At 58.6% G+C, this 24765-nt stretch overlaps 3 protein-coding genes across 4 annotated transcripts; 2 read left to right on the plus strand and 1 right to left on the minus strand.

Moving 5' to 3' along the window:
- Positions 1 to 348: 348 nt before the first annotated feature.
- LOC135324087 (uncharacterized) lies at positions 349 to 7571 on the plus strand. Its single transcript, XM_064499541.1, has 5 exons — positions 349 to 444; positions 3094 to 3250; positions 5656 to 5694; positions 5959 to 6249; positions 6598 to 7571. The coding sequence occupies exons 1-5, from the start codon at positions 349 to 351 to the stop codon at positions 6786 to 6788; spliced, it is 774 nt and encodes a 257-aa protein (XP_064355611.1). The 3' UTR covers positions 6789 to 7571.
- A 2582-nt stretch (positions 7572 to 10153) lies between these two features.
- On the plus strand, positions 10154 to 16218 carry LOC112995787 (butyrophilin subfamily 3 member A2-like). Its single transcript, XM_064499597.1, has 10 exons — positions 10154 to 10519; positions 10744 to 11091; positions 11446 to 11730; positions 12366 to 12467; positions 12963 to 13019; positions 13419 to 13445; positions 13658 to 13684; positions 14415 to 14435; positions 14737 to 14763; positions 15079 to 16218. Exons 1-10 carry the CDS (start codon positions 10417 to 10419, stop codon positions 15609 to 15611), a joined length of 1530 nt encoding a protein of 509 aa, XP_064355667.1. The 5' UTR covers positions 10154 to 10416; the 3' UTR covers positions 15612 to 16218.
- A 938-nt stretch (positions 16219 to 17156) lies between these two features.
- On the minus strand, positions 17157 to 24534 carry LOC112995788 (butyrophilin-like protein 9). Of its 2 annotated transcripts, XM_064499598.1 has the most exons (12): positions 24417 to 24522; positions 23185 to 23469; positions 22579 to 22655; positions 22093 to 22440; positions 21441 to 21725; positions 20902 to 21003; positions 20350 to 20406; positions 19924 to 19950; positions 19685 to 19711; positions 18935 to 18955; positions 18607 to 18633; positions 17157 to 18291 (listed from the first exon to the last, which is right to left on the minus strand). In XM_064499598.1, exons 2-12 carry the CDS (start codon positions 23187 to 23189, stop codon positions 17759 to 17761), a joined length of 1509 nt encoding a protein of 502 aa, XP_064355668.1. In that variant the 5' UTR covers positions 23190 to 23469; positions 24417 to 24522; the 3' UTR covers positions 17157 to 17758. The 2 variants fall into 2 exon arrangements, with proteins under 2 accessions (XP_064355668.1, XP_064355669.1); XM_064499599.1 differs by lacking the exon at positions 23185 to 23469 and having other exon boundaries at positions 24417 to 24534.
- Between the last annotated feature and the right edge of the window lie 231 nt (positions 24535 to 24765).

Genomic DNA, 24765 nt, shown 5'->3' on the forward strand with positions numbered 1-24765 from the left:
CTGGGGACATCACCATCTCCATGACCAGAGGATCCCGAAGTCAGGAGGACAGAGCCCTGACGACGGCCACCGTGAGGAATGACAAAGAGAGCTGTCCCTGTTGAAGGGGCAGCCAAGACCTGGCATGACTGGACTGCGGACCAGGTGCTTTTAGCCGCTGCATGGGGCATCATGCGCGCTGGCATCCTGGCGTTGCGCAGGACAGGGTGGGAGGTTTCCACCTGCACCAATGTCCCTTGGATGGAGGGAGACAGCACCAGCAAGTACTCTGTCCACACCCACTTGGCGGAGGTGCCACCCTCAATGGCGTGCACTGTGGCCTAGGAGGGAAAGCACATGGCTGCCTGCATGCCCTTCCCTGCCCAGCTGACCCGGGACTTTGGGGATGGCGAGTTGCACCACACGGCTGGGATGGGGCTCAGTGAGAGGCAGGAGCTGATGGCTGTGAGGGCTGGCAGGAAGCAGTGCTGGCCCATCCCCAACGCCCTGCCAGGCCAGGCAGAGGATGCGCTGTCAGTGCCTGCAGAGACAAGAAAAGCATCTCCTGCAGCATTGCCTGTGGTCAGGAGCATGCTCTTGGCAGCCCAAGAGCCAGCATCTTGCAAGAGGAGGGCTTCTGTGCATGCTTGGCCTTTGGCTCTCTCTGCAAGAACCTTTGCCAAGCGTCTGTCTCCACAATGGCACAGTGTCCTCCTTGCAGAGGCCTCTCTGCCCCGGGGTAGGAGGAACACCATTCCCACAACTGGTGCCCGGGAGCTGTTTTCCCTTCTCCCCCTTGCAGATTGTGAAAAATGTTTGCAAATCAGAGGGAAGAAAATCAGCTCCTGCAGCCATGCTGCTAGACTCAGAGCCTCCTTTCATCCTTCGGGTTCCAAATGCATTGGCTTCCCAGAGATTCCTGTTGAATAGCGATGGCCAGTTTGTCACTCGTTTTCCTAAGGAGTCAGTTGTGAGGGCCCTGCATATAATGCTCCATCTTGGCCTAGGTCACACTGTGCCCCTTCTGTGGGTGAGGGCACTGACAAATGACTGGGTGGGTTGCAAAGATCAAGCCTTGAATGCATGACAAACCTCCAAGGTCCTTGGGTAGACAACCTCACCGTGACCTCAAGTCTTGCAGGACTCTCAGAAATGTAGCACAGTCTGCTGTGAGAAGCTGCCTCTGATGAACACAAACGCACAACGCAGGGCGTGTTGGCCACCTCTCCCTACCCGTTGCACTCTCCTCCATGCTAAGCCCAAGAGTTTTGGCCTGTTCCTCTGAGAACAGTGCCAAAGCGCAGACCAAGAGCAATCCCAAGGTCAGGCCTGCTGCATTGTGCACTCTTTGCACCAGCCCTGTTGTTCTCTGCACAAGTTTGGCGAGCTCCCAAGAAACGAGCATGGCAGCTGCTTCTTGCAAAGTCTCGCAGGCTCCCCAGCTTGTCTGCAACCTCGCTGGCCTCTGGGCTTTGAGGATGGGTTTTAGTTTCCTGTCTGTGCTCTTGTGGCTCTGGACGTTGCAGTACGGGGTCTGTGCTGGGGCAGTGCTGGTGAGCTTTTCTGCGTGTGCTGGTCTGTTTCTCCTGGGTGGACAGAGGGCCTCTCTTGTACTCTGCTGCATTTTGTTGAGGCCTGTGGCTTCCCCTTGTGTTTCCTCATGTTTCCTGCTGTGCTCTTCTAAGCAAGGTTTAAAGTGTCCCCCCACATCTTGCCACGCCTCTCCTGCAGCCCCAGAGGTGGGGACCGCCTGAGAGCATTGTAGCCTGGCCTTGAGTGTATTTGCCTCGCTCAAGTGTGCAAGGCAGCCCAAGAGCACGCTGCCCTCCTTGGTGCTCCCTAAGGCTTTAGAGCCCTGCCAAGGTTAGAGGGGCTTTGGATTTGCCCATATCCCCACCAGTGTTGGCACCAGGCTGCACTGCCCCACACATCCTGCATGGCAGGGGGCAGCTTGCAGCAGGAGGATGCCAGCTTGTGCAGGGCACTGCTGGACTGCACAGGGGTTTTCCTCCAAGCTTGCTGTTAGCTGGGCAGCCTGTGGGGAGCTTTGTGGGGCTTTTAGGCACTAAAGCATGAAGATGTGGTGTGTGGGAGGCAGAAGCATATCTGGGAAAGGCAAGGAGCAAATTCTCTTTCTCTGGGAAGCGTCTTTGGTCTTGCAGAGGCATGCTGCAGGCCTTTGTGCATGCCTGGCTGAGGTTGCAAGGCTTTGTCCCCACTGAAGACCCTGTTTGATGTGGGAGGCTGGTCTCATTTCCCCTCCCTGTCCACTAGCACCCACCAATTTTCCACTCACGCTTGTGACGTGCCGCTGAGCTCAGGCCGCCACCCGAAATAGCAATGCTGCGGTCTGGAAACGGACGTGACAGTGCAGTGCACCAAGGGGAGTGGGGCTGACAGTGGGAGAGTGCCGTGCCCATTGCGTGGCGTGCATCTTCCCAGGCCAGAGGAGCAATACCCCCGAGGCTGCCGAGGGTGGAGTGCGGTGCCTGAAGAGGAGCACCCAGCATGAGCCCAGCGCTGGGCATCCTGCTCCTCGGTGAGTCCTCGTCCTGGCTCTGCAAGACCGCGGAAGGCAGCCAGGAGCCTGCTCCCCATTTTGGGGGGAATGGCTCCAGATTTGCCCTCAACTCCTTCTTGTGCCTTGCAGCACTGTGTGCTGGCTGCCAGGAGCTCTGCACGGTGTCAGGTCAGTGCCCCTCCATCCTCCTGCCCTGGGTCTCCCTGGGCCCCTCGGCATGTCCAGCCCTTGCCTTTCCGTCCACATCTGGGTGCTTTGTGGCTGTGGGGTGAAGCCTGCAAAGCTTGGGCCACAGAGTCCCTCCCCGTCCCCACGCATGCCGAGGGAGAGCTTTGCCCTGGTGTTGCTGTTGTGCTGCGGGGACCCCAGGGAGGTGGCGCAGGCCCCCCACCCCCAAGCTGCATGCTCTGGCAGCCAGGAGACATGGTGCATGCCTCTGCCTGCTCCCCCTCCCAGGTTCTCTGCCTGCCCCCAAAATGATCCTGAGCCCCTCAGCTGCCCAGCCGGGGGACTCAGTGCTGCTCCAGTGCCTTGTAAACTCCAAGCTGCCTGTGGTCCGTGTCGTCTTCTGCCGGGATGGGAAGGCGCTGTAGTCCCAGTGGGGTTCTGAGCATCAGCTCAACTACAAGTATGTTAGCTGGGTGTCCAACAGCAGCTCCGTGAATTACTCATGCAAGTACGAGAGCCGGGATGAAGAGAACCAGGTGAAGTGGTCGCAGCTGAGTCGTGCTGAGCAGCTGGACATCAAGGGTAAGGAGGATGGTGGGGAAAATGCAGGGGAATTTGAGGGAATGCAAGACCTCACAAAAAAAAAAAAAAAAAAAGAAAAGAAAGAAATGTAAAAGAATATTGGGGGTTATTTGTGGGTGGGTGTAGAAACCAGTGTAGCTGCTGTGGTGTTTGGGGGCCCTAGGGCTGCTCCTCATGTACCCTAAAGTCTGGAGCCTTGTGCTATTCCCAACCCCATCCTTATTGGGCTCTGCAGTCTCCTCCTTGGGTCTCCTCCTTGCATCCCACCCCCAAACGTCTCTGTGAGGTTCCCTGGGGCTGGGCAGAGCCTTCCTGGCTCTGTGTCATAGGAGAATGAGCAGAGCCCTGGTCCCATGTTGGATGTGTCCTATGTTTGCTCACATTTGTTCAGTGCTCAGGGTGAGCACTGGAAAAAAGCCCTGAAGAGCACTGCAGATCTACCACACCAGCCTGACTCTCCTCTCCATGGAGTCCTTAGTGCCAGTGTCACTGAGGTTGAGGGCTTAGTGTGAGACCCTGTGGGAAATCCATTAGGACTAGACTCCTACAAGATTGTGGGTATTCTTTTGGCATAAGCGATAGCACAGAGACTAGACAGTTTTGCCTGCTGAAGGTTCAGGCTGTGCAAACAGGGAGGAACATCCCTGTGCAGAGCCCTGTGCATGGGCATGGGGCGAAATATGCTGGCAGAAAACCCCTTGGCAGGAGGTGGGGCAGCACTCCCCTGCCCCCTTGCACAGACAGCTTGATGCAGAGGAATGATGGCTCAGGGTATTGGCCATGGGTGGAGCTTTTTTTTTTGCAAGGTTTTAGGAGCCATGCAAAGGTCTTGCTGTGCTTAAATGCAAACAGGTGACTTGTGGGAACTACCGTTGCATTGCCTGGGGCAAAGCACCTAATTCTGCTGGGCAGCTAGTGAGATTTGAGCCCAGTGTGAATGTCAAAAACACCTTGCAAGTTCTGAAACCCCTGAGGTTGCCTGGCCATTGCTGCAGTCCCAAGAGCCCCGCCATCGCTGCATTTCCTGGGGTGGATTTGTCCAAGCTTCCCGCTTCAGGACCGACGGCCACCTTTTGCATCAGAGACACTCATGTGACCTCAACCTCTGCCCAAGGTAGAGATGCTGTGGCTGGGGCAGGAGCTAGGCAGCAAACTATGAGCAGTGACTCACGTCAGTGGGGAGGGAGCAGTGTCCTCCAAGACACTGGAAAAGCCCAGGGCGCAGCTCTGCCTTTGGTCTAGCCCCAGGGCTGCAGAACACGCATGGGACAGGAGGTCAGAGTGGAAGGCAAATCCCCCACGGTGTTTTGCCATCTCAGCCAAACCTTTCCTGGGGCTGTGCAAGAGCAGGGCCCCACGTTGGAGGAGGGAGATGTGCAAGGTCACATCCCTGTCCCCTGCTTTTGCACTCAGGACCCCAGAGCTGAATCTGTGTCTTCTCAGGGATCCATGAATTAATCAGGTTTTTTTACATGACGACCTGGAGAAAGGCTCCAGTCCCATGTGTGATGCATGAAGCCCTGAGCTTGAAGGTGAAAACTGTTTGGTTCCTTGACATGAGCCACCGATACAGCAGGATGAAGGATCAGAGGAAGAGCAAATATGGCCTGGTAGGGAAGGAGCTGCCCATCTTCAGATGGGCAGAAATGGAGGGGCCTGGGAGTAGCAAAGGCTTTTGCATGCTCAAGAAGGCAAGCGGGGTCCACCCATAGCTCTAAATGCAGGCCATGATTTCCCTGCCCCATGGAGATTTCCCTTGTGCATAGGGTAGGCATGTCCTTCAATGAAGCCCAAAGGGTTTGTTTCCTGCTGAGAGCATCAGGTGTCTTGAGTCTTGGACGCTGATCCCAAAATAGAAGTGCTGTGGCTAGCTGATGTGTGGGACAGAAAAAGTAGCAGATACAGCCATGCTGGGTGGGCGGGGGGACATAAAGGGGATAGAAAAGGGTTGAGCTCTCACGAGGGAGCAAAGGCTGCCCCAGCTCCTACAGCGGCATCGCTTCAGAGCTGCTCCACATTGCACCTGCACGCAGGCTTGTGACAGCCCTCTTGAGCAGAGGAGGGGAGGGAAAGGAAGCAAGGAAGCAGATCCCTTTTGCAGGTGCCTTTTGGAGTAGAAAAGGGCTCCTTGCATTGGAGTGCAGCCGTGGGGGCTTGCTGGAAGAGAACGAGAGGTGTCCCTGCCCATCCTTGCCCATGCCGGTCCTAACCCCTGTGACCTTGCAGCTGGGCATGCTGCTGCTGGGTGAGTCTCTGAGCCTGCTAGCCCTGGGGAGGCTGGGGAAGGCAGAGCCCGAGCACCGATGGTGCATGCACCTGAGGAACAGATTTCATGGAAGAACATGTCATTCAGGGCTTTGTGCCACCTCGCCCGGTGCTAACCGCCTTCCCTTTGCTGTTTCCAGCCCTGGGCATCTGCAGCGAGGAGCTCTGCACAGCCCCAGGTCAGTCTGCCTCTCTGTCTGTCTGTCTGTCCTGGGGTGATAATTCTTTTGCAGAGCACCCAGCCCTGGTCCTGCATGGGGGAAAGCAGGGTCTGCACCATGGGGTGCAGCAGAGAGTTGGGAGCCATGCCGAGCTTCCCTGCTCAACATGCCTCCCAGGGATGCTTCCTGCGTCTTGTGCCTATTGCTGCTGTGGCCAGTTCCAGGGCATGCCCTGCTCTTGTGCAGCCCCCATCATGCTGACTGCACTGCTCCTGCCCCCAGGCACTCTCCTGGCCCCAACCTTGCTTCTTGATACACCGGATGCCCAGGAAGGAGACGCTGTCTTGCTCCAGTGCACCATCTTCTCCGACAATGGCATCACCCGCGTCATCTTCTGCAAGGATGGTGCTGCTGTTTCTGCTGACCGTGGCTCAGAGAAGGGCATCTACACTTTTCGCGAAGTTGCCTCTGTGAACACCTCTGGGGATTACTCCTGCAGGTATGAAACCAGGGATGCCAAGGGATGGGTGAACCAATCCCAGCTCAGCCCTGCGCAGCGCCTCCACGTCCGAGGTAAGTGCGTAAAGAGACACCTGCACCATCCTATATCCGTGCTACCTCCCTACTCATCACCCAGTTGCCTCCTTAGCCAACAGGCCCCTTTCCACACCGATGAGGTGAGAGAGTTTGAAATAGAAAATTTCCTTTGGTTGGTTGTGTAATCATTGACGTGTTCAGCATGGTTTCTTGTTTTGATGTTTCTTTCAGCACTTTCACTCTGATTTTCCCTTTGTTGTGGGAGACGGGATGGAGACATTTGGGAGGGAATACGTAAAACCCCTTCTTCCTCCTGTAAAGCTGCCCTGGAGCTTGCACGGTCTCGCATAGCCTGGCAAAAATGTTCCTCCGCTGTCTCCTCAGGGCCCCAGGGAACGGACATCCCCCCCAGGCCGGCCATCCCACTCTGGGTCTGGATGTTGCGCTCTGCCCTGGTCCTGCTGCTTCTCGCTTCGGCCCCTGTTACAACTTTCCTGCTGGAGAAGAGCACCCGATGGCCGCCCACTCCCACCGTGGATGGTGATGTCCCCCGAAAGGCAAACCCTGCACCGTAGCTTCCTGCACGTGTTGCCGCTGTGCAGGGATGGGGAGGCATGGGTATAGCGTTGGTCAGGGCTGAGGGTTAAAAATGTCCATGGCAGGGCTTGCTGGGCTGTGAAGAAACTCCCTCCACTCCAGTGGTCTCCACTCCACCTCTGTTCACATCCTCTTCTGCTCTGGAATGAAGGAGCCCTGTGGGATGTTTCAGGGCTCACGGATTACCTCTCTGTCTCTGTAGGTGGGATAGTTTATAACCTGCAGCTCTGCAAGGGTTTGCAGCAGTGGTCATGTGACAAAAGTGCCCCTGACTCGTCTACAGCCCTGAAGACCCATGGAAATCGGAAAGACAGTGCAGGGTGTGAGGAGAAGAGGGATGGGAGAGATGAATCCACTGAGGGCATCTCCCCAGCGAGACCGAAGGACAGCGGAGGGTCTTTGGGGAAGGAGAGTGGGTGGCAGTGGAAAGCAACCGCCCAGGGCACTGCTCCACACCAGCGTGGGTATGAGCCAGGGAAGATGGGCTATCCAAGGCATTCCCTGGGCCCTTCCTGCTGTGTGCTTCTTGTTGTGTGCAGAGCTCCTGGAAAAGGCGTGGGAAAGATAGATATTTCTGGAAGACCCAGCAGGCACTGCGCAGTTTGCTGCAATAAGCGACTACATGTCACTGGAGTGAAAAAAGACCTGCCTGCCTGGCCACAGTACACGTAGCTGTCACACCCAGCCCCTTGGTGATTTCTCTGTTGCTAACACTGTGCTGATGCATTTTGTGTTCGAATAAACAACATCTTTAGTGAACAAAGCCGCACAGATGTGTCTGGTGAGCCCTTGTTGAGAAGGCAGATGTGGTTTTGCTCCCCTACAGAAAGACATTTGCTGCTGAAAAGGGCAGGATGAAATAGCGGTGTGCAAGGAGCTACATGGAGGAGCGTGAAACCTTCTTCCCCCTGTCCTCGGACACCCTCCCCACATCCCCCTGTGTCCATCACTGCATCCCTGGTCCTCACCAAAATCGCACTTCCAGCTGCAATCTTTGGTGCCTTCTGGAGATGCCAGGTTGGGGCAGGGGAGCTGGGACCTGCAGCACCAGAAACACCCCGATTTCTCACAGCGGGTAAAGGATGAAGGCAGCACTGTGATCTGCAAAAGCCAGATCACAGAAAAGCCGGAAATGCAGTAGCATTTCTGAGTCATGCCATGAAGCACTTGCAACCTGCCTTCTCACGCAGATATGCTGGAAAAGGAAAAATGAGTGAAACAGGAGGTTTTTTTGCACACGGTGGGAGTCCAGAGAATGGAGTGTGGGGGAGGGGGAGGGACTGACTCTTGCAAGGCTGCATCAGTTGGCTGTGCCCTGTTGCGTGCACAACATCTAATAGGGTTTGCACCATGGTCCTGAAGCAGGATGTCGCAGTGATGCCGGAGGGTATTTGTCCCTGCCCCTGTGATGGAATAAACCCCTGCAACAACATGGGAGGGGGACTGCAGGCACAGAAAGGAGCTGTGCAGAAAAAGATCTGAAGGTCCTGGAAGACAACACCCGGTTGCCCTTGTAGCAAAGGAGGCCAACCACACAGGGGCTGCCTTTTGCAAATGTTTGAAATTCCCATTAACTGTCAAGAAAAAAAGAACATTAAATAGAAGGAAAAGATAATTACCCCATGAGGGAACAGGTTCCTTGACCAGGGACCAGAGCGGTGGGGAATTGCCATCCTTGGAGATGTTCAAAACTCAGCTGGAAAGAGCCCCGAGCAGCCCACTCTAAAGCTGCTTTGAGCAGGAGGTTGGAGAAGAGATCCCCCAAAGTCCCTCACAGTCTAGTCCCATACTCCTATGAACTGATGGACTAAATCTGGTCAGACCTATGCAGAATTTCCCCTCCGATAGATTCCACATGAAGCCCATGCCACAATTGCCACCTGGAACTGCTGAACACACCCACTAAAATCCTTACAATAATAATAATAAAAAAATTAAACCCATACGAGCTTTTTCAAGGATATTTTTTTGTGAGCTTGACATTTTCGCACAGCAGCTCTCCTTTCTCATTTCAGTCTGAAAATTTGCTTAGCAGTGACCTGGAGTTGTTCAGTCTTTTAAAAGCAGCCCTGGCCTTTGGGGATTGGAAAGGAACTTTAAAGGGGTGTAAATTGTTTGTCTGGTGCAGTTTGCCCAGGGATTTTGCACCCCCCATCCCAGTAGCCAAGCTCTGTTTCCTGAGGATAGAGCAGAGCTGGGTAGAAAGGAACGCAATTCATAAGCACAGGCGAAACCACACAGGGCAAAAATACCACAAAGGAAAAATGGGCAATTGAAGCTGCAAACACAGTGCTGACTCCAAAGTCGTTAAGGAATGTCCTGCTCATTTAAGCTGCAGCCAAAAGGCTAAGGAGCGTGAGAAAGCGGTGGGGGGTTTCTAAATGCTACCTGGAGCTGTGGCTGCAAGGCCAGAGACGGTGACACATGAGGCCTGGAGAGATGAGATGGAGGCTGAGGGCTGGCTTGAAATAGCCTCAGGCGAACAGGGGGAACCGCAGGGCCCTGGTGGAGTTTCCTCCCTGCTGCTGTGCTGAGCGTGGGGCCACGGTGCAGGCAGAGTCTCTGCTTCACGGCCACCTTCCCACGTCCCTGCCTGCATGTGACCTCTCGCCCTCCTGCCCACAGCATCGTTGGCTCCCGGATCAGACCAAGGCCAGGGAGGGACAGGGTCACGATGAGGCCCTCAGCGCCAGGCTGGTGAAGGGGCACATGGGGGCTGCATCTAGGTGCATTGATCCCTGTGTTGGGAGCTGGCCCTTGCACTGCGGGGTGCATTGGTCCCTGTGCTGGGTGCTGATTCTTACACCACGGGGTGCATCGATCCCTGTGCTCGGTGTTGGCTCTTGCACCATGTGATGCAACAGTCCCTGTGTTCTTGTAGCATGGAGTGCATGTGTCCCCATGCTGGGTGCTGGATCTTATACCAGGGGTGCATTAATGCTGGTGCTGGGTGTTGGCTCTAGCATTGCAAGGTGTATTGGTCCTCATGCTGTCTGCTGGCACCCATTCCTCTCCCTATTTGCAGAGGCCCCTCGCTGCTCCGTGACAGCTCCTTGCTCCAGGCAGCAAGGGGGAGAGCTCCTTGCAAGGATTTGGGGGTTAGACAATGGTGGGAATTTACTAGCCTAGCAAACGTGTCAGGCTGAGAGGGCAGTCTGAGCCGTTTTCAGCTCAAGAAAAGCACAGACAGCTAGTAACTGTTTTCGGTTTTGCTTTCCCCTGGTCCCAGCCAGTTGGTCTGACCTTGTCTTGCTGCCTTTGCCCTCTGATCCTGGGGTGTGCAGGGAAGTGCCAGCAAGAAACGTTGGTTCTGATATTTCCTGGTGATGTGCTGGGTCAGAGTACAAGACGGGGTGCAACGCTGTTCGGGTGAAGAGCCCAGCAGAGCTGGGGCAGACGGCAGGGTCCTGGCTTCCGTGGGGAAGACCCCAGGTCCCTGCGGGTGCTTTGGGCTCTCCTCCCCAAAAGCACCCCAGTGCTGAGAGCGAGGACTCCTTGCTTTGGGTGCTGTTTGGCGTGTCCCCGCAGGCATGAAAGGAAGCTGAACCTCCCTTCTGAGTGGACTACGCAGCGTTGCCTGAATGTCACGGTCTCATCGGCCTCAGCATGTTCCCACCCTGCAGCTCCCTGAGCAGTGACCTGGCAATGCAAGGGATACTCTGCATGCTCAGCCTGGGACTGTCCCTCCTGGCACCACAGCCCGGCTCTGGTAATCCTGTGCATTTCCCCACCTCGCTCTCCCTGATCCCTTCTTTTCTGCCAGCTGCCACTCCGAGTGCATGGCTCCTTCCTTGCCTCCAGGCATGGGAAGTGCATGTGGGCCCTGGCTTCGCTACCCTGTTCCCCCTGCTTCTGCCCAGTGTGTCCCGGCACGGTCTGGCCCCCTCTCTGCCTTCCCCCCACGTCACGGTCTCTCACGGTTGTTTGTTGCAGCGGAGATCTCCCTGTCCACCTCCCTGCTGCCCGTGGTGGGGGAGCTGGGCCAGGACGTGGTGATACCCTGCCAACTCTCCCCGCCGGCCCCCCTGCCCGGCCTGGAGGTGCATTGGAGGAAGTACGGCCTCAGGACTGTCAGCGTTCACCACCACGGCAGGGAAGGAACTCAGGAGACGCCAGGGAAAGGCTACGAGGGCCGAACCGAGCTCTTCCCCCAGGAGTTCAGCCATGGCAACGTCTCTCTGAAGCTGAGGAGCCTTCGCACAGAGGATGCAGGGAGCTACCAGTGCTTTGTGGGAAGCCAGCAAAGAAACCTGGAAGCCACCGCTGTGCTCCAAGTCGAAGGTGAGGAGAGGGCTGCGGAGGTGCAAGGGTCTCCTCTGAGACCAAGTGTCCTTGCTGCAGATGCTGGTCCATGGGTGGCTCATCAGCCCCTTCCTCGGGAGGCAGGGCAGAAACCATGCTGGCAAGGGCAGGATGTGTGCAGCACTGGGACCAGTTGTGCACCACTGAACGGCCTCCCAGACAGGGATCTGGAGGGGATGCTTGGCCGACGCCTGGATCTTTGCCCTCTGGTTCAGCTGCTGGGGTGCAGGTGCAGGTGCTTGTTGAAGGATGAGGAGCATGGGTGTCCTGAGGGTGAGACAGGGCTGCCATCACCACTGATCCACAGGATATTTTCCTCGTCTATCCCTGCAGCTGTAGCCCTGGTTTACTTACATGTCACGAGGACCGAGGGGTCGGGGCTGGGGCTGTCCTGCAAATCCACCGGATGGTTCCCCGAGCCCACGGTCCGCTGGGTCACGCAGGACGGGCAGGCCTTGGCAATGGAGCCAGTGACCACCATCACGCAGGACCAGCAGCAGCTCTACACCGTGGAGAGCCACATCACTGTGCCCGGAGGAAAGGACACTGACAAAATAGTGTGCATTGTGCAAAACAGCCTGACGGGCACCAAGCAGCGCTCGGCCATTGAGCTCGGAGGTGGGTCTTGGGTCGCGGAAACACAGCTGTAGGGAGGGCAAGGCAGCAATAAACCCAGCTCCCTCAGAGAGCGGAGTGCGGAGACCCCGACAAGGGACTTTTTGGGAGGTGGTGTGGGGGGGACAGACACTTCTCTTGCAGACATGTAGCCGAGTCATGAAAGAGCATGCTTGGCCAAGATTGCACATGGAGAGAGGCCTTCCCCTGCCACCCGCAAGCAGCTCTGATGAGCCCTTGTCAGCACCAGCCTCAGGGATGACCCTTTTGCATGGCCTCTTGTCAAGACACCACCTCTGCTTTTCCAGTTTAATGATTAACGTGATCTCTACAGTGCACCGATATCAGCAAGCTCCCTCGCTCTCACTGGACATGTCCAAATCCTCCTGCTGTGGGGTCTAACTTGGAGGAAACCTTGCAGAAAGACAACTTTTCTGAAAGGCTGCAAAAAGATGATATCCCCTCCCCAACTCTCCTTTGAAAAAGCAGAGAGCTGAGGCCTGCAGGATGCCACAGGCCAGCTGGACGGGCTGGGCAATTTGGGTAGCTCAGGCTGCTGGTTGCTGGGAGCAGGAGGGATTTGGGCAGGGTGTCGCTGCAAGCTGAATGATTGCCACAACTTCTCTCGGCGATACCAGGAGACGTCTTCCCTCGTGCATCTCCGTGGCTGCCCGCCTTCTGGGTGCTGCTGCTGTTGGTCCTCCTGGCCCTTGCAGCTGGTGCATTTTTTGCCCACCGAGGTAAGGGGAAGGGTCGCAGGCTGCGCTTTGTCCCTGAGGGACTGCTGGCTGCATGATCGTGTGGAGCCGTGGGGACAGGTCCGCGCCAGGCTGGAGGTTGCGTGGCTGTTGGCCGTGGGAAGTGTTTCCCCACATGTGGTGTGGGGCGTGACGGCCCCAGGCTGTCCCATGGTGGAGGGAGCGGGGACAGCACGTGTCAGCAAGGCAGCGCCCGCTGTGGGGGACACTGGGTGTCTGCTTGGTGCAATCTGCCACACCAGGGGTGAGGGGAGCCTGTCCCAGTTTGGCCAACCCTGAAACATCTCCTGAGCTTGGCCCCGTGCCCTGTCCATCCCACAGGACACACCGGGTGCCCACCAAGGGCCCAGCTTGGGGGTGTCCGGTCAGGGGGGTGGCAGCATCCTGCCTGCTGGATGCAGGGATGAGTCCTGCCAGCGTAAGCTGCTACTCCAGGCTTTGTCCCATCTGACGGGACCTCTCTTGCTCCTCTTGCAGCCAAGGGGAAGGCAGCCACCAGGAAAGCTGAGCAGAAGGTGGCTCTCCAGGAAAAGGGTAGGTTTCCTGTGCCTCCCACCAGGCCTCGTGCCCCCTCATGCTCCACGTGAGGCCAGCAGTGCCAGTGCCTTGCAGGGAGCCGGGCTGAGTCTGCCCAGGCCCCTCACTGCTGAACAGGTGCCCGTGCTGGGGGCCGGCATGACCAGGGTGGGTGCTGTGAGCCCCTCTGCACCATGGGCAGGGTCTGGCCACGGGGACCACCCTGGGGATGTGGTCCATCACCTCCAGCTGCATTGGGCTCTGCAGACCCTGGGGAGTACCCCAAGGCACTGGGGGCAGCTCTGGCCCCAGGTGGGGCAGGCTGTGGGGTGCCTGCACAGCCCGTGCATGGTGGGCACGTGGCATCTGTCCCAGGGGCTCTGCTCTACAGCCAACACCTCCTTCTTCCTCTTGCAGAACGGCTGCTGGTGACCATGGAAGCAGGTACTGGGAGTGGCCCTGGGTGCTGGTGGGTCTGCTCCTCTGCGGGGAGAGAGGCACCCCCCCACACCTATGCCAGCTCTCCGGGACTGGGACGAGGCAATGCCCAGTCCAGGTCCCCAGAGCAGCACCTTGGTGCCCCATGCGCTGCCCCACCTGGGGAGCAGCCCTGGCTCATGGTCATGCCCCTGATACCTCCTTCTCTTCCTTTCCAGAGAATAACGATCTCTGCAGGTGGAAAGGTGAGATCTGCAGAGAAGGAGAAGGGGAGCTGCCACAAAAGCATGGGGTGGGATGCTGCTGAACCCCCATCAATGCTGAGCACTTCCTGCAGCCTCCCCGTGAGCTGGGGCTGCCCGGGGATCAGCCCCCAGAGAGGAGCCTCATGCCCGACACCCCACACAGCCCCAGGCCCTTTTCCAGGTTGTCCACTCTGGCCCCGCCATCTGCCCCACAGCGCAGCACCCATAGCACTCCCCAAGGCAGACAGCAAGGAGGGGACTGAGGCTTCTTTCCCAGAGCCCACACACGAGACGAGTAGTCCTCGCTCAGGATGGCCTCTCAGGATTGCCAGAGCAGGGCTCAGCTGCTTGGGACCAGGGCCAGAGGGCCCGTGGCAGCTCAGGGCTGGGCACAGTGTCCCCATGGTGAAAAGCCATCCTGGACCAATGTCAGGGAGAGATCTGGGGGTGCTCCTGGCTGTGGGGCGCACAGTGCATGGGGGAGGGGGCTCTGGTGGCTCCAAGTGCCCTCCAAGCTGTTGCCACAGCTCAAGACTGGCGGGGACCAGGGGCAGCCAGGCAGGGATGTGCCCGGCGAGGTCAGAGGCATCGGGTGGCAGCCCTGGGGTGCCGGAGGGCTGCAGGCAGCACAGGCAAGGGGCCTCCTGCCAGCGTGCCTCGGGGAGGGGTGGCAGTGCCCGCAGGGCTCCCGGAGGGGTTGCAGCTGCTAAAGACCCTCTTTTCATTTCAGAAAAAGCCATGCAAGAGCTGGGTAAGAGTCGATGCTTTGTGGCTTTCTCCGCGGGTCCCCTGCACCCACTGGTCCCCCTCCAGTCCCAGCGCTGTCTCCCACCTCCTGCCCGACCCCTTGGCAAGGGCTGGGGGTTGGCTTTGCCCAGGAGGTGCCCGGCTACCCGCAGACCCAGGGAGGGGCTTAGCCCTGGCAATGGGGGGCATTTCCCATCATCCCCTGCCCCCCCAAAGCCATCCCAGAGCTTCCTCGGCTCGGGGCCCCCCAAACCCCCACACTCACAGTCCCTCTTCTAACCATACCCACCCCCTCTGCTTTGCAGTTTTCCAACAGGCACGGAGCTGCCAGGGTGAGTGCTGGGGCTGGTGGGAGCTGCGGGGGCTGCAGCCCCCCGGGAGAGCGGTGGGTGGAAGGTGCCCGTGGTGCAAAGGTGGGATCACTCCGGCAGCTTGGGTCCATCTCCCTGCGCTCGGAGCTGTGCAGGCTGCTTCGCCGGGAGCAGCGTGGCACGGCCGGGTGGGTGGCACGAGGCCGTCGGGTCTCTGCCCGCTCGCCATTGCCTGGGGCACGTGGGCAGGATGAGGCCAGGGCCTGCCCTTCCCACTGGGGCTGATGGACACCTGCATGCCCCACAGATGACGGGGCTGTCCTGCTCTCTCCACAGTGACCGTCACCCTGGACACAAGCCACCAGCACCCAGAGCTCATTGTCTCGGAGCACGGCCAATGTGTCCAGTGCCAGCCGTCCTCGCTGGGGCCAGCCCCCCGCATTGCCGTGGGGCACCCGGGCTTTGCATCCCAGCGGGCTTACTGGGAGGTGGAGGTGGGCGATGGGGACGACTGGGAGGTGGGGGTGCTGAACGAGAGCACCAGGGACCAGGTGAGACGAGGGGAGGTGAAGGAACGCCCCAAGGAGGGCTGCTGGGCCCTGCAGAGAGTGGGGGGCCAGTACCACCCCCCCCAGACCAACACACTGCTCCGGACCCTGAAGAAGGCAGACATCATTGGGGTGTATCTGGATGGAGAAGCAGGGAAACTCACGTTTTATGATGTTGGCCAGATGTCCCTGATTGTGGACATCCCTGTGCCTGACTTGGGGACGCTCTACCCCTTCCTCAGCCCCCGCCCTGCCGTGGGGGGAGCCAGTGGGGACCCCCTCCGCATCTTCCCCATCCCCCTGCCCCCCCTCCCCCACTGACGGGGATTTCCCTCAGCAATTAGTGCATAAGGGAGGTAACAAAGATGCCCAGAGCAAGGACACTACAGAGCATCGTGGCCATGCCACCCAGGAATGGTGGGAAAACTGCTTGGGATGGTCTTCAGCAAGTCCAACCCCCGTCACCTCCTGCGCCAGCGACTGGGAGCTGCAGGAGCCCTGAGGGCCTCACCCAGGCCCATCCCAAAGCCCGGAGGAGCTTTGGGGTCCCCCCAATGGAGACAAAGCTGGGACCGCCGCAGAAACCACCGAGGACAAAAGCTCCTTGCACCCCACCAGGTGCCCAGAGCCAGAGAGCAAAGCCCAGGCAGGGCCTCAGCAGCACTGCTCCCAGGGTCCAGCCAGGCTGGCCATCCTGCAGTGCCAGGGGAGGCCACGAAGCTTGGGGACAACGGACATCCCTCCTCCTATGGGGAGATAAATGCTGTGAGGGGGGCAGCGGGGAGACAGGGCTGCTGGCGAGGGCGTGTGCAGTGCCCAGGGCCAAATCTGGGGTGTCCCGCACCCATTTGCCAGGCTTCGAGTAGGAGCGTTTGAAAGCTGCTGTCCGCTTGCAATTCTCAAATACAGCGATCCTTTCTGCACCTTCCTACGCCTGTTGTGTCTCACTGAACCTCTCCCCACTGCTTCTGCCAGGAGTTCTCCTGCACGACTCCCCAGGTCTCCGTGCACAAGGTGGCACGTCCCTGCGCCCACAGCAGCCCCGTGCACCGTGTGCAGAGCCCTTTCCACCCCAGGATGATCCCTTATCCATGTGGCCAGCAGTGCCTGCATCATGAGCTCACGGGCTGACAGTCGCCCCATCCTCCCATGGGAAATCCAGCACTGCCCCTGCACATCCCCAGGGCTCTTTCCTCGCCTCGGGGCCTTGCAGCGGAGCAGGGCCTGTCTGCAGCCTCTGCCTGCACCGGGACAAACCGCAATGTGCCACTTCACCAGGTTGGGGGCAAGAGCCTCACCCTGACCCCGTCCTTCCTCAGCCGCAGCCTGAGACAGCGCAGATGATGCCACACGCGGGCGGGATGGTGGCTGCAGCCCAAGAAGGGGAAGCAGGAGAGCAGAGGTGAAGCAGAGCCCTTGCCTGCACTAACAGCACCTGACACTATTTCAAGCCAACCCTCCACCTCCACCTCGTCCATCCAGGCTTCATGTTTTGCTGACTCTGGCCTCAGAGCCGCAGCTCTGGATAGGATTTGGAAACATCTCGCTGCTTTCTCACGCCCCTTTGCCTTTTGGCTGCAACTTCCACCGCAGCCCTTGCTTGCTGCATGGATAAAGAATCCTCCTGGGGGACCTGCAGGTCTGCAGGACACCTCAAGCCCCAGCCCGTAGCCGTGAGGCACATCAAGGTGGGTTCACATCACCTGCTAAACCAAGCAGGTGGAAAGGGCTCTGAACACGGTGCACGGGGCTGCTGTGGGCGCAGGGACGTGCCGCCTCGTGCACAGAGACCTGGGCAGTCGTGCAGGAGAACTCCTGGCAGAAGCAGTGGGAGAGGTTCAGTGAGACACAACAGGCGTAGGAAGGTGCAGAAAGGATCGCTGTATTTGAGAATTGCAAGTGGACAGCAGCTTTCAAACACTCCTACTCGAAGCCTGGCAAATGGGTGCGGGACACCCCAGATTTGGCCCTGGGCACTGCACACGCCCTCGCCAGCAGCCCTGTCCCCCCGCTGCCCCCCTCATGGCATTTATCTCCCCATAGGAGGAGGGATGTCCGTTGTCCCCAAGCCTCGTGGCCTCCCCTGGCCCTGCAGGATGGCCAGCCTGGCTGGACCCTGGGAGCAGTGCTGCTGAGGCCCTGCCTGGGCTTTGCTCTCTGGCTCTGGGCACCTGGTGGGGTGCAAGGAGCTTTTGTCCTCGGTGGTTTCTGCGGCGGTCCCAGCTTTGTCGCCGTTGGGGGGACCCCAAATCTCCTCCGGGCTTTGGGATGGGCCTGGGTGAGGCCCTCAGGGCTCCTGCAGCTCCCAGTCGCTGGCGCAGGAGGTGACGGGGGTTGGACTTGCTGAAGACCATCCCAAGCAGTTTTCCCAGCATTCCTGGGTGGCACGGCCACGATGCTCTGTAGTGTCCTTGCTCTGGGCATCTTTGTTTCCTCCCTCATGCACTAATTGCTGTGGGAAATCCCCGTCAGTGGGGGAGGGGGGGCAGGGGGATGGGGAAGATGCGGAGGGGGTCCCCGCTGGCTCCCCCCACGGCAGGGCGGGGGCTGAGGAAGGGGTAGAGCGTCCCCAAGTCAGGCACAGGGATGTCCACAATCGGGGCCTTCTGGCCAACATCATAAAACGTGAGTTTCCCTGCTCCTGCATCCAGATACACCCCAATGATGTCTGCCTTCTCCTGGGTCCGGAGCAGTGCGTTGGTCTGGGGGGGGTGGTACTGGCCCCCCACTCTCTGCAGGGCCCAGCAGCCCTCCTTGGGGCGTTCCTTCACCTCCCCTCGTCTCACCTGGTCCCTGGTGCTCTCGTTCAGCACCCCCACCTCCCAGTCGTCCCCATCGCCCACCTCCACCTCCCAGTAAGCCCGCTGGGATGCAAAGCCCGGGTGCCCCACGGCAATGCAGGGGGCTGGCCCCAGCGAGGACGGCCGGCACTGGACACATTGGCCGTGCTCCGAGACAATGAGCTCTGGGTGCTGGTGGCTTGTGTCCAGGGTGACGGTCACTGTGGAGAGAGCAGGACAGCCCCGTCATCCGTGGGGCATGCAGGTGTCCGCCAGCCCCAGTGGGAAGGGCAGGCCCTGGCCTCATCCTGCCCACGTGCCCCAGGCAATGGCGAGCGGGCAGAGACCCGACGGCCTCGTGCCACCCACCCGGCCGTGCCACGCTGCTCCCGGCGAAGCAGCCTGCACAGCTCCGAGCACAGGGAGATGGACCCAAGCTGCTGGAGTGATCCCGCCTTGGCATCACGGGAATCTTCCACCCACCGCTCTCCCGGGGGGCTGCAGCCCCCGCAGCTCCCACCAGCCCCAGCACTCACCCTGGCAGCTCCGTGCCTGTTGGAAACCTGCAAAGCAGAGGGGGTGAGTATGGTTAGAAGAGGGACTGTGAGTGTGGGGGTTTGGGGGGCCCCGAGCCGAGGAAGCTCTGGGATGGCTTTGGGGGGGCAGGGGATGATGGGAAATGCCCCCCATTGCCAGGGCTAAGCCCCTCCCTGGGTCTGCGGGTAGCCGGGCACCTCCTGGGCAAAGCCAACCCCCAGCCCTTGCCAAGGGGTCGGGCAGGAGGTGGGAGACAGCGCTGGGACTGGAGGGGCACCAGTGGGTGCAGGGGACCCGCGGAGAAAGCCACAAAGCATCGGCTCTTACCCAGCTCTTCCATGGCTCTTTCTGAAATGAAAAGAGGGTCTTTAGCAGCTGCAACCCCTCCGGGAGCCCTGCGGGCACTGCCACCCCTCCCCGAGGCACGCTGGCAGGAGGCCCCTTGCCTGTGCTGCCTGCAGCCCTCCGGCACCCCAGGGCTGCCACCCGATGCCTCTGACCTCGCCGGGCACATCCCTGCCTGGCTGCCCCTGGTCCCCGCCAGTCTTGAGCTGTGGCAACAGCTTGGAGGGCACTTGGAGCCACCAGAGCCCCCTCCCCCATGCACTGTGCGCCCCACAGCCGGGAGCGCCCCCAGATTTCTCCCTGACATTGGTCCAGGATGGCTTTTCACCATGGGGACACTGTGCCCAGCCCTGAGCTGCCGCGGGCCCTCTGGCCCTGGTCCCAAGCAGCTGAGCCCTGCTCTGGCAATCCTGGGAGGCCATCCTGAGCGAGGACTACTCGTCTCGTGTGTGGGCTCTGGGAAAGAAGCCTCAGTCCCCTCCTTGCTGTCTGCCTTGGGGAGTGCTATGGGTGCTGCGCTGTGGGGCAGATGGCGGGGCCAGAGTGGACAACCTGGAAAAGGGCCTGGGGCTGTGTGGGGTGTTGGGCATGAGGCTCCTCTCTGGGGGCTGATCCCCGGGCAGCCCCAGCCCAGGGGAGGCTGCAGGAAGTGCTCAGCATTGATGGGGGTTCAGCAGCATCCCACCCCATGCTTTTGTGGCAGCTCCCCTTCTCCTTCTCTGCAGATCTCACCTTTCCACCTGCAGAGATCGTTATTCTCTGGAAAGGAAGAGAAGGAGGTATCAGGGGCATGACCATGAGCCAGGGCTGCTCCCCAGGTGGGGCAGCGCATGGGGCACCAAGGTGCTGCTCTGGGGACCTGGACTGGGCATTGCCTCGTCCCGGTCCCGGAGAGCTGACATAGGTGTGGGGGGGTGCGTCTCTCCCCGCAGAGGAGCAGACCCACCAGCACCCAGGGCCACTCCCAGTACCTGCTTCCACGGTCACCAGCAGCTGTTCTGCAAGAGGAAGAAGGAGGTGTTGGCTGTAGAGCAGAACCCCTGGGACAGATGCCACGTGCTTGCCATGCACGGGCTGTGCAGGCACCCCACAGCCTGCCCCACCTGGGGCCAGAGCTGCCCCCAGTGCCTTGGGGTACTCCCCAGGGTCTGCAGAGCCCAATGCAGCTCTAGGTGATGGACCACATCCCCAGGGTGGTCCCCGTGGCCAGACCCTGCCCATGGTGCAGAGGGGCTCACGGCACCCACCCTGGTCATGCCGTCCCCCAGCACGGGCACCCGTTCAGCAGCGAGGGGCCTGGGCACACCCAGCCCAGCTCCCTGCAAGGCACTGGCACTGCTGGCCTCACGTGGAGCATGAGGGGGCACGAGGCATGGTGGGAGGCACAGGAAACCTACCCTTTTCCTGGAGAGCCACCTTCTGCTCAGCTTTCCTGGTGGCTGCCTTCCCCTTGGCTGCAAGAGGAGCAAGAGAGGTCCCGTCAGATGGGACAAAGCCTGGAGTAGCAGCTTATGCTGCCAGGACTCATTCCTGCATCCAGCAGGCAGGATGCTGCCACCCCCCTGACCGGACACCCCCAAGCTGGGCCCTTGGTGGGCACCCGGTGTGTCCTGTGGGATGGACAGGGCACGGGGCCAAGCTCAGGAGATGTTTCAGGGCTGGCCAAACTGGGACAGGCTCCCCTCACCCCTGGTGTGGCAGATTGCACCAAGCAGACACCCAGTGTCCCCCACAGCGGGCGCTGCCTTGCTGACACGTGCTGTCCCCGCTCCCTCCACCATGGGACAGCCTGGGGCCGTCACGCCCCACACCACGTGTGGGGAAACATTTCCCACGGCCAACAGCCACACAACCTCCAGCCTGGCGCGGACCTGTCCCCACGGCTCCACACGATCATGCAGCCAGCACTCCCTCAGGGACAAAGCGCAGCCCGAGACCCTTCCCCTTACCTCGGTGGGCAAAAAATGCACCAGCTGCAAGGGCCAGGAGGACCAACAGCAGCAGCACCCAGAAGGCGGGCAGCCACGGAGACGCACGAGGGAAGACGTCTCCTGGTATCGCCGAGAGAAGTTGTGGCAATCATTCAGCTTGCAGCGACACCCTGCCCAAATCTCTCCTGCTCCCAGCAACCAGCAGCCTGAGCTACCCAAATTGCCCAGCCCGTCCAGCTGGCCTGTGGCATCCTGCAGGCCTCAGCTCTCTGCTTTTTCAAAGGAGAGTTGGGGAGGGGATATCATCTTTTTGCAACCTTTCAGAAAAGTTGTCTTTCTGCAAGGTTTCCTCCAAGTTAGACCCCACAGCAGGAGGATTTGGACATGTCCAGTGAGAGCGAGGAAGCTTGTTGATATCAGTGCACTGTGGCAATCACGTTAACCAGTGAAGATCCCCCAAGAAGTCACTTTTAGGGGTCTCCGCACTCCGCTCTCTGAGGGAGCTGGGGTTTATTGCTGCCTTGCCCTCGGCTGTGTTTCTGCCAGTTGGGACTCACCTGCAAGCTCAATGGCCGAGTGCTCCTTGGCGCCTGTCAGGCTGTTTTGCACAATGCACCATATCTCATGAGTGTCCTTTCCTCCGGGCACAGTGATGTGGCTCTCCACGGTGTAGAGCTGCTGCTGGTCCTGCGTGATGGTGGTGACCGGCTCCATTGCCAAGGCCTGCCCGTCCTGCGTGACCCAGCGGACCGTGGGCTCGGGGAACCATCCGGTGGATTTGCAGGACAGCCCCAGCCCCGATCCCTTGGGCCCCTCCACAGAAATGCGCACGGGTGCAGTAGCTGCAGGAAGAGGAGATTGGGTGCAGACAATGCGGTGCCTGGAGTGAGGACACCCCCACCCCACCTTGTAGTCTCCCTCCTTTTTTGGCTGTTACTGGACTAATCTCTTAGCAATGGAGCAGGATTGATGGTGAAGGTTTCCCTCCTGGCCAGAGTTGCCTCCAGCATCCCAGACCACTTATCTCCTTTTCACCTAATCATGTGTTGAGTCTTGCAACCTTTTTTCAGTCAGTGATAACTCCAAGTCATGCATGTCATGCGTTTCTATGAAGGCTTGTATCCCCTGCCTGTAGCCTGCCTTCCTGGGCTTGTGCAGGCAATGCCCACTGCTCAAAAAGACCCTGGAGTGCCCACAACTGCATCTCACCTTCTATCCGGAGCTCGGTGAGGGCCTCGTGGTTTCCTTCTGCACTTTTCACTAAGCACTGATAATTTCCAGCTTCCTTCACCCTCAGACTCTTCAGCTTCAGAGAGAGGTTTCCCTTGATGAACTCCTGGGGGAACAGCTCTGTTCGGCCCTTGTAGCCTCTCCCTGGCAGCTCCTGGTTTCCTCTGTCTGTGTAGCTGTGTATAACTATATATTCAGATTCATATTTCCTCCAGAGCAGCTCCATGTCACGTAGACGGACAGGGGGTGAGAACTGGCAAGGCAAGATGATGTCCTGGCCAAACACCCCCATGACTGGCTGCTGGGAACTGGAGAGGGAGACTCCACCTGGGAAAAAAAAATGGGACTAACAGGAGTGAGACAGGATCCCAGATTGCGTGAACAGAAACAACCTGGCATCCCTGGAAGATCATGTACCCCATATTACGCAGGGTATTTAGGTGATGCTCAGATGAAGGGCCTTACCGGAGCTAGGACATAGTGCCGAGAAGAGGACCATGCAAAGCCATCGATGCATCATCATAGGGGCTCTGGCCAGAGACCTGCAGAGAGAAAGCAGGGATGGGAGATGCTCTGAGGACATGCAACGGTCTCACATCTGGAAGATGCAGCAGGGTTGAGGCACAGAGCCGAAATAGGATGATATCATCTTGCAAAGAGGGGTGAGATCCCATCACCTGCACCATTCTGCCTCTCTGGATCCTCAGTAAACACCCTCCCAGATACATTAGGGAAGCTGCAGCTGGAAAGCACTTGTTGGCTGCAAGACTCAGTGTGGGGCTGAGCTGGAGGTTTCTGCCAGGGGTTTATCACAGCCCTTGAAGGGGCAGGAAGGCAGAGAGACCCCCCTCCCCCAATTAGCTCCGAGCATTGAGAAAGCATGCCGAAATTACTACCATGGCTTTGGTCTCTTGTCCTTGCTGTGTGCAGTCTTACAGTAGAGGAAAGTATTAGGGATGCTGGCCCAGTCCAGACCCAAAGGATTGAGCCACTGATGTTTTATTGTTTGCTAAAATCAGATAGGAAAAGAGGTACCTGGAAAGAAAAGTGGATCCCTCCCAGGACACTAACCTCATCTGTTGGAGGAGAATGATAAGAGACTGGAGGTGTTTTGGGTTGCGAGTTGAAAAACTCAGCCTTGCTTCTTTGCCTTCAAGGACCTGGACTCTGATCTGTGTCAGCGTTCGCTGCGATTGCCTGCCCCCACCCAGCACCAGTGCAAATAGATGGTTGCCTTCGTCCCTCTGGGCAGGGCCATGTCCAAGAGAAGGAGGGAAGGAGGTGGCAGGACAGGGATCTGCCTGGCAGGGAGCGGAGTCTCTTCAGGGCCTGGCCAGGCTGGAATGACCAGAAACCCTTTGCCAAGGAAAAAAAAGAATTCTTTGAAGTTTTACGAAGTTGATTCAGGTGGGGTTTCAACGCCCATTTCTTTTTGTCCTTAAATATAAACCATTTTCCGCTTCCAAATAGAGACACTCAGTGCACTAAAACCATGGGGAAACGCAAACCACAAGGAATCTATAGGTTTAAAAGTACCCTTCCTTTTTACCCCTCACCTCCACACTGACTGTGTGCACTACAGCAGTGCATGCATGAGCCTGCATGGTGGCAATTACTGACCCATAGAGACTCCCAATATGGGTCAGGGTCTGTCCCATACAGCAAGAAGGGAACGTGGGAACATATGCTTGGACTGGAGAGCCTCCATGGCAGGAGAAACACATGCACCCTGCTCTCTGCGCCCCTCCATTACTAAGCCCAGGGATGGCAAAAAGATCCCTGTGACAGCCTTGCTCACAGCAAGAAGCTAATGAAGGTCTTCGTTCCTCTACCGGTGTTGTAAAAGCTCAGAGAGAAAACTCCTTGCTCCACATCTCTATCACTGTGCAATTAAGACCTTGACTTGGGAGGAGGTCATGAGGACTGTGCTGGGTCCAGGACAGACATGGAGCGAAGGGAGTCAAGTTGTGGGTGTGGAAAAATAGGTAAAGAAAAGAAAATGGACAGACTGTGCAAGGATGGGCCAAGAAAGCTCCTGAAGTGAGCAAGGAACGGTCAGGTGTGAGAGCCAGCGTGAAGCACAGCAGGAACTAGTGTATTTGAAGGAAACACTGAGTCACTGCCTACCTCACAGTCCTTCCCTTCTCATGTCCCCTCTGCCTATACCATACTGGGAAAGGGATATTGGATAAGGAGAGTATCCAAGACTGGAGATGGAGGGGGGTAGAGTAGCCCAAAATGTGGGGGCTGCTGTGCGTGGGTAACCTCTGAGATGCCCAGGGGTTGGGTGGGGAAGGGCCTACCTGGAGCGCTCAGCACATCCCTGGGGTTAGTGGGGAGCCCACGCGAAGAGTCATCTGACTGGGTCCTGGCTCCACACCGAGTGCCCAGGGAGAACAGAAGGTGTGCGAAGGGCACGGGGGAAATTGGCCCACACCCTGCTGAACCCTGCCCCAGGGAAACTGAAAGCTCCTGGGGTTCGTCACTCATTAACCTGACAGGTGTTGCAGAAGCTATTGGTGAGAGCAGCACTACCAACCTCACCTACATGCGAACGAGATGTCGTCTTTGCAAACAGCTCCCAGCTGGAAGTCTGCTTCCCACATTTGGGGAAAAGTGCAATATTGTGCACGTGTCTGAGCTGCTGTGGAG

Source organism: Dromaius novaehollandiae, chromosome 31 (assembly GCF_036370855.1).
Source record: "Dromaius novaehollandiae isolate bDroNov1 chromosome 31, bDroNov1.hap1, whole genome shotgun sequence".
NCBI lineage: Eukaryota > Metazoa > Chordata > Aves > Casuariiformes > Dromaiidae > Dromaius > Dromaius novaehollandiae.

Excerpts from the sequence above, each read along its gene's own strand:
- LOC135324087 (XM_064499541.1), top strand. The coding sequence starts at position 349 with ATGCCCTTCCCTGCCCAGCTGACCCGGGACTTTGGGGATGGCGAGTTG. Across the intron at positions 445-3,093 it reads AGAGGCAGGAGCTGATGGCT|TCCCAGTGGGGTTCTGAGCA; the intron begins GTGAGGGCTGGC and ends AAGGCGCTGTAG. Across the intron at positions 5,695-5,958 it reads GGAGCTCTGCACAGCCCCAG|GCACTCTCCTGGCCCCAACC; the intron begins GTCAGTCTGCCT and ends TCCTGCCCCCAG.
- LOC112995787 (XM_064499597.1), top strand. The coding sequence starts at position 10,417 with ATGTTCCCACCCTGCAGCTCCCTGAGCAGTGACCTGGCAATGCAAGGG. Across the intron at positions 10,520-10,743 it reads GGCACCACAGCCCGGCTCTG|CGGAGATCTCCCTGTCCACC; the intron begins GTAATCCTGTGC and ends TGTTTGTTGCAG. Across the intron at positions 11,731-12,365 it reads CTCGGCCATTGAGCTCGGAG|GAGACGTCTTCCCTCGTGCA; the intron begins GTGGGTCTTGGG and ends CGGCGATACCAG.
- LOC112995788 (XM_064499598.1), bottom strand. Across the intron at positions 18,956-19,684 it reads CGATCTCTGCAGGTGGAAAG|AAAGAGCCATGGAAGAGCTG; the intron begins GTGAGATCTGCA and ends TTTTCATTTCAG. Across the intron at positions 18,292-18,606 it reads ACAGGCACGGAGCTGCCAGG|TGACCGTCACCCTGGACACA; the intron begins GTGAGTGCTGGG and ends CTCTCTCCACAG.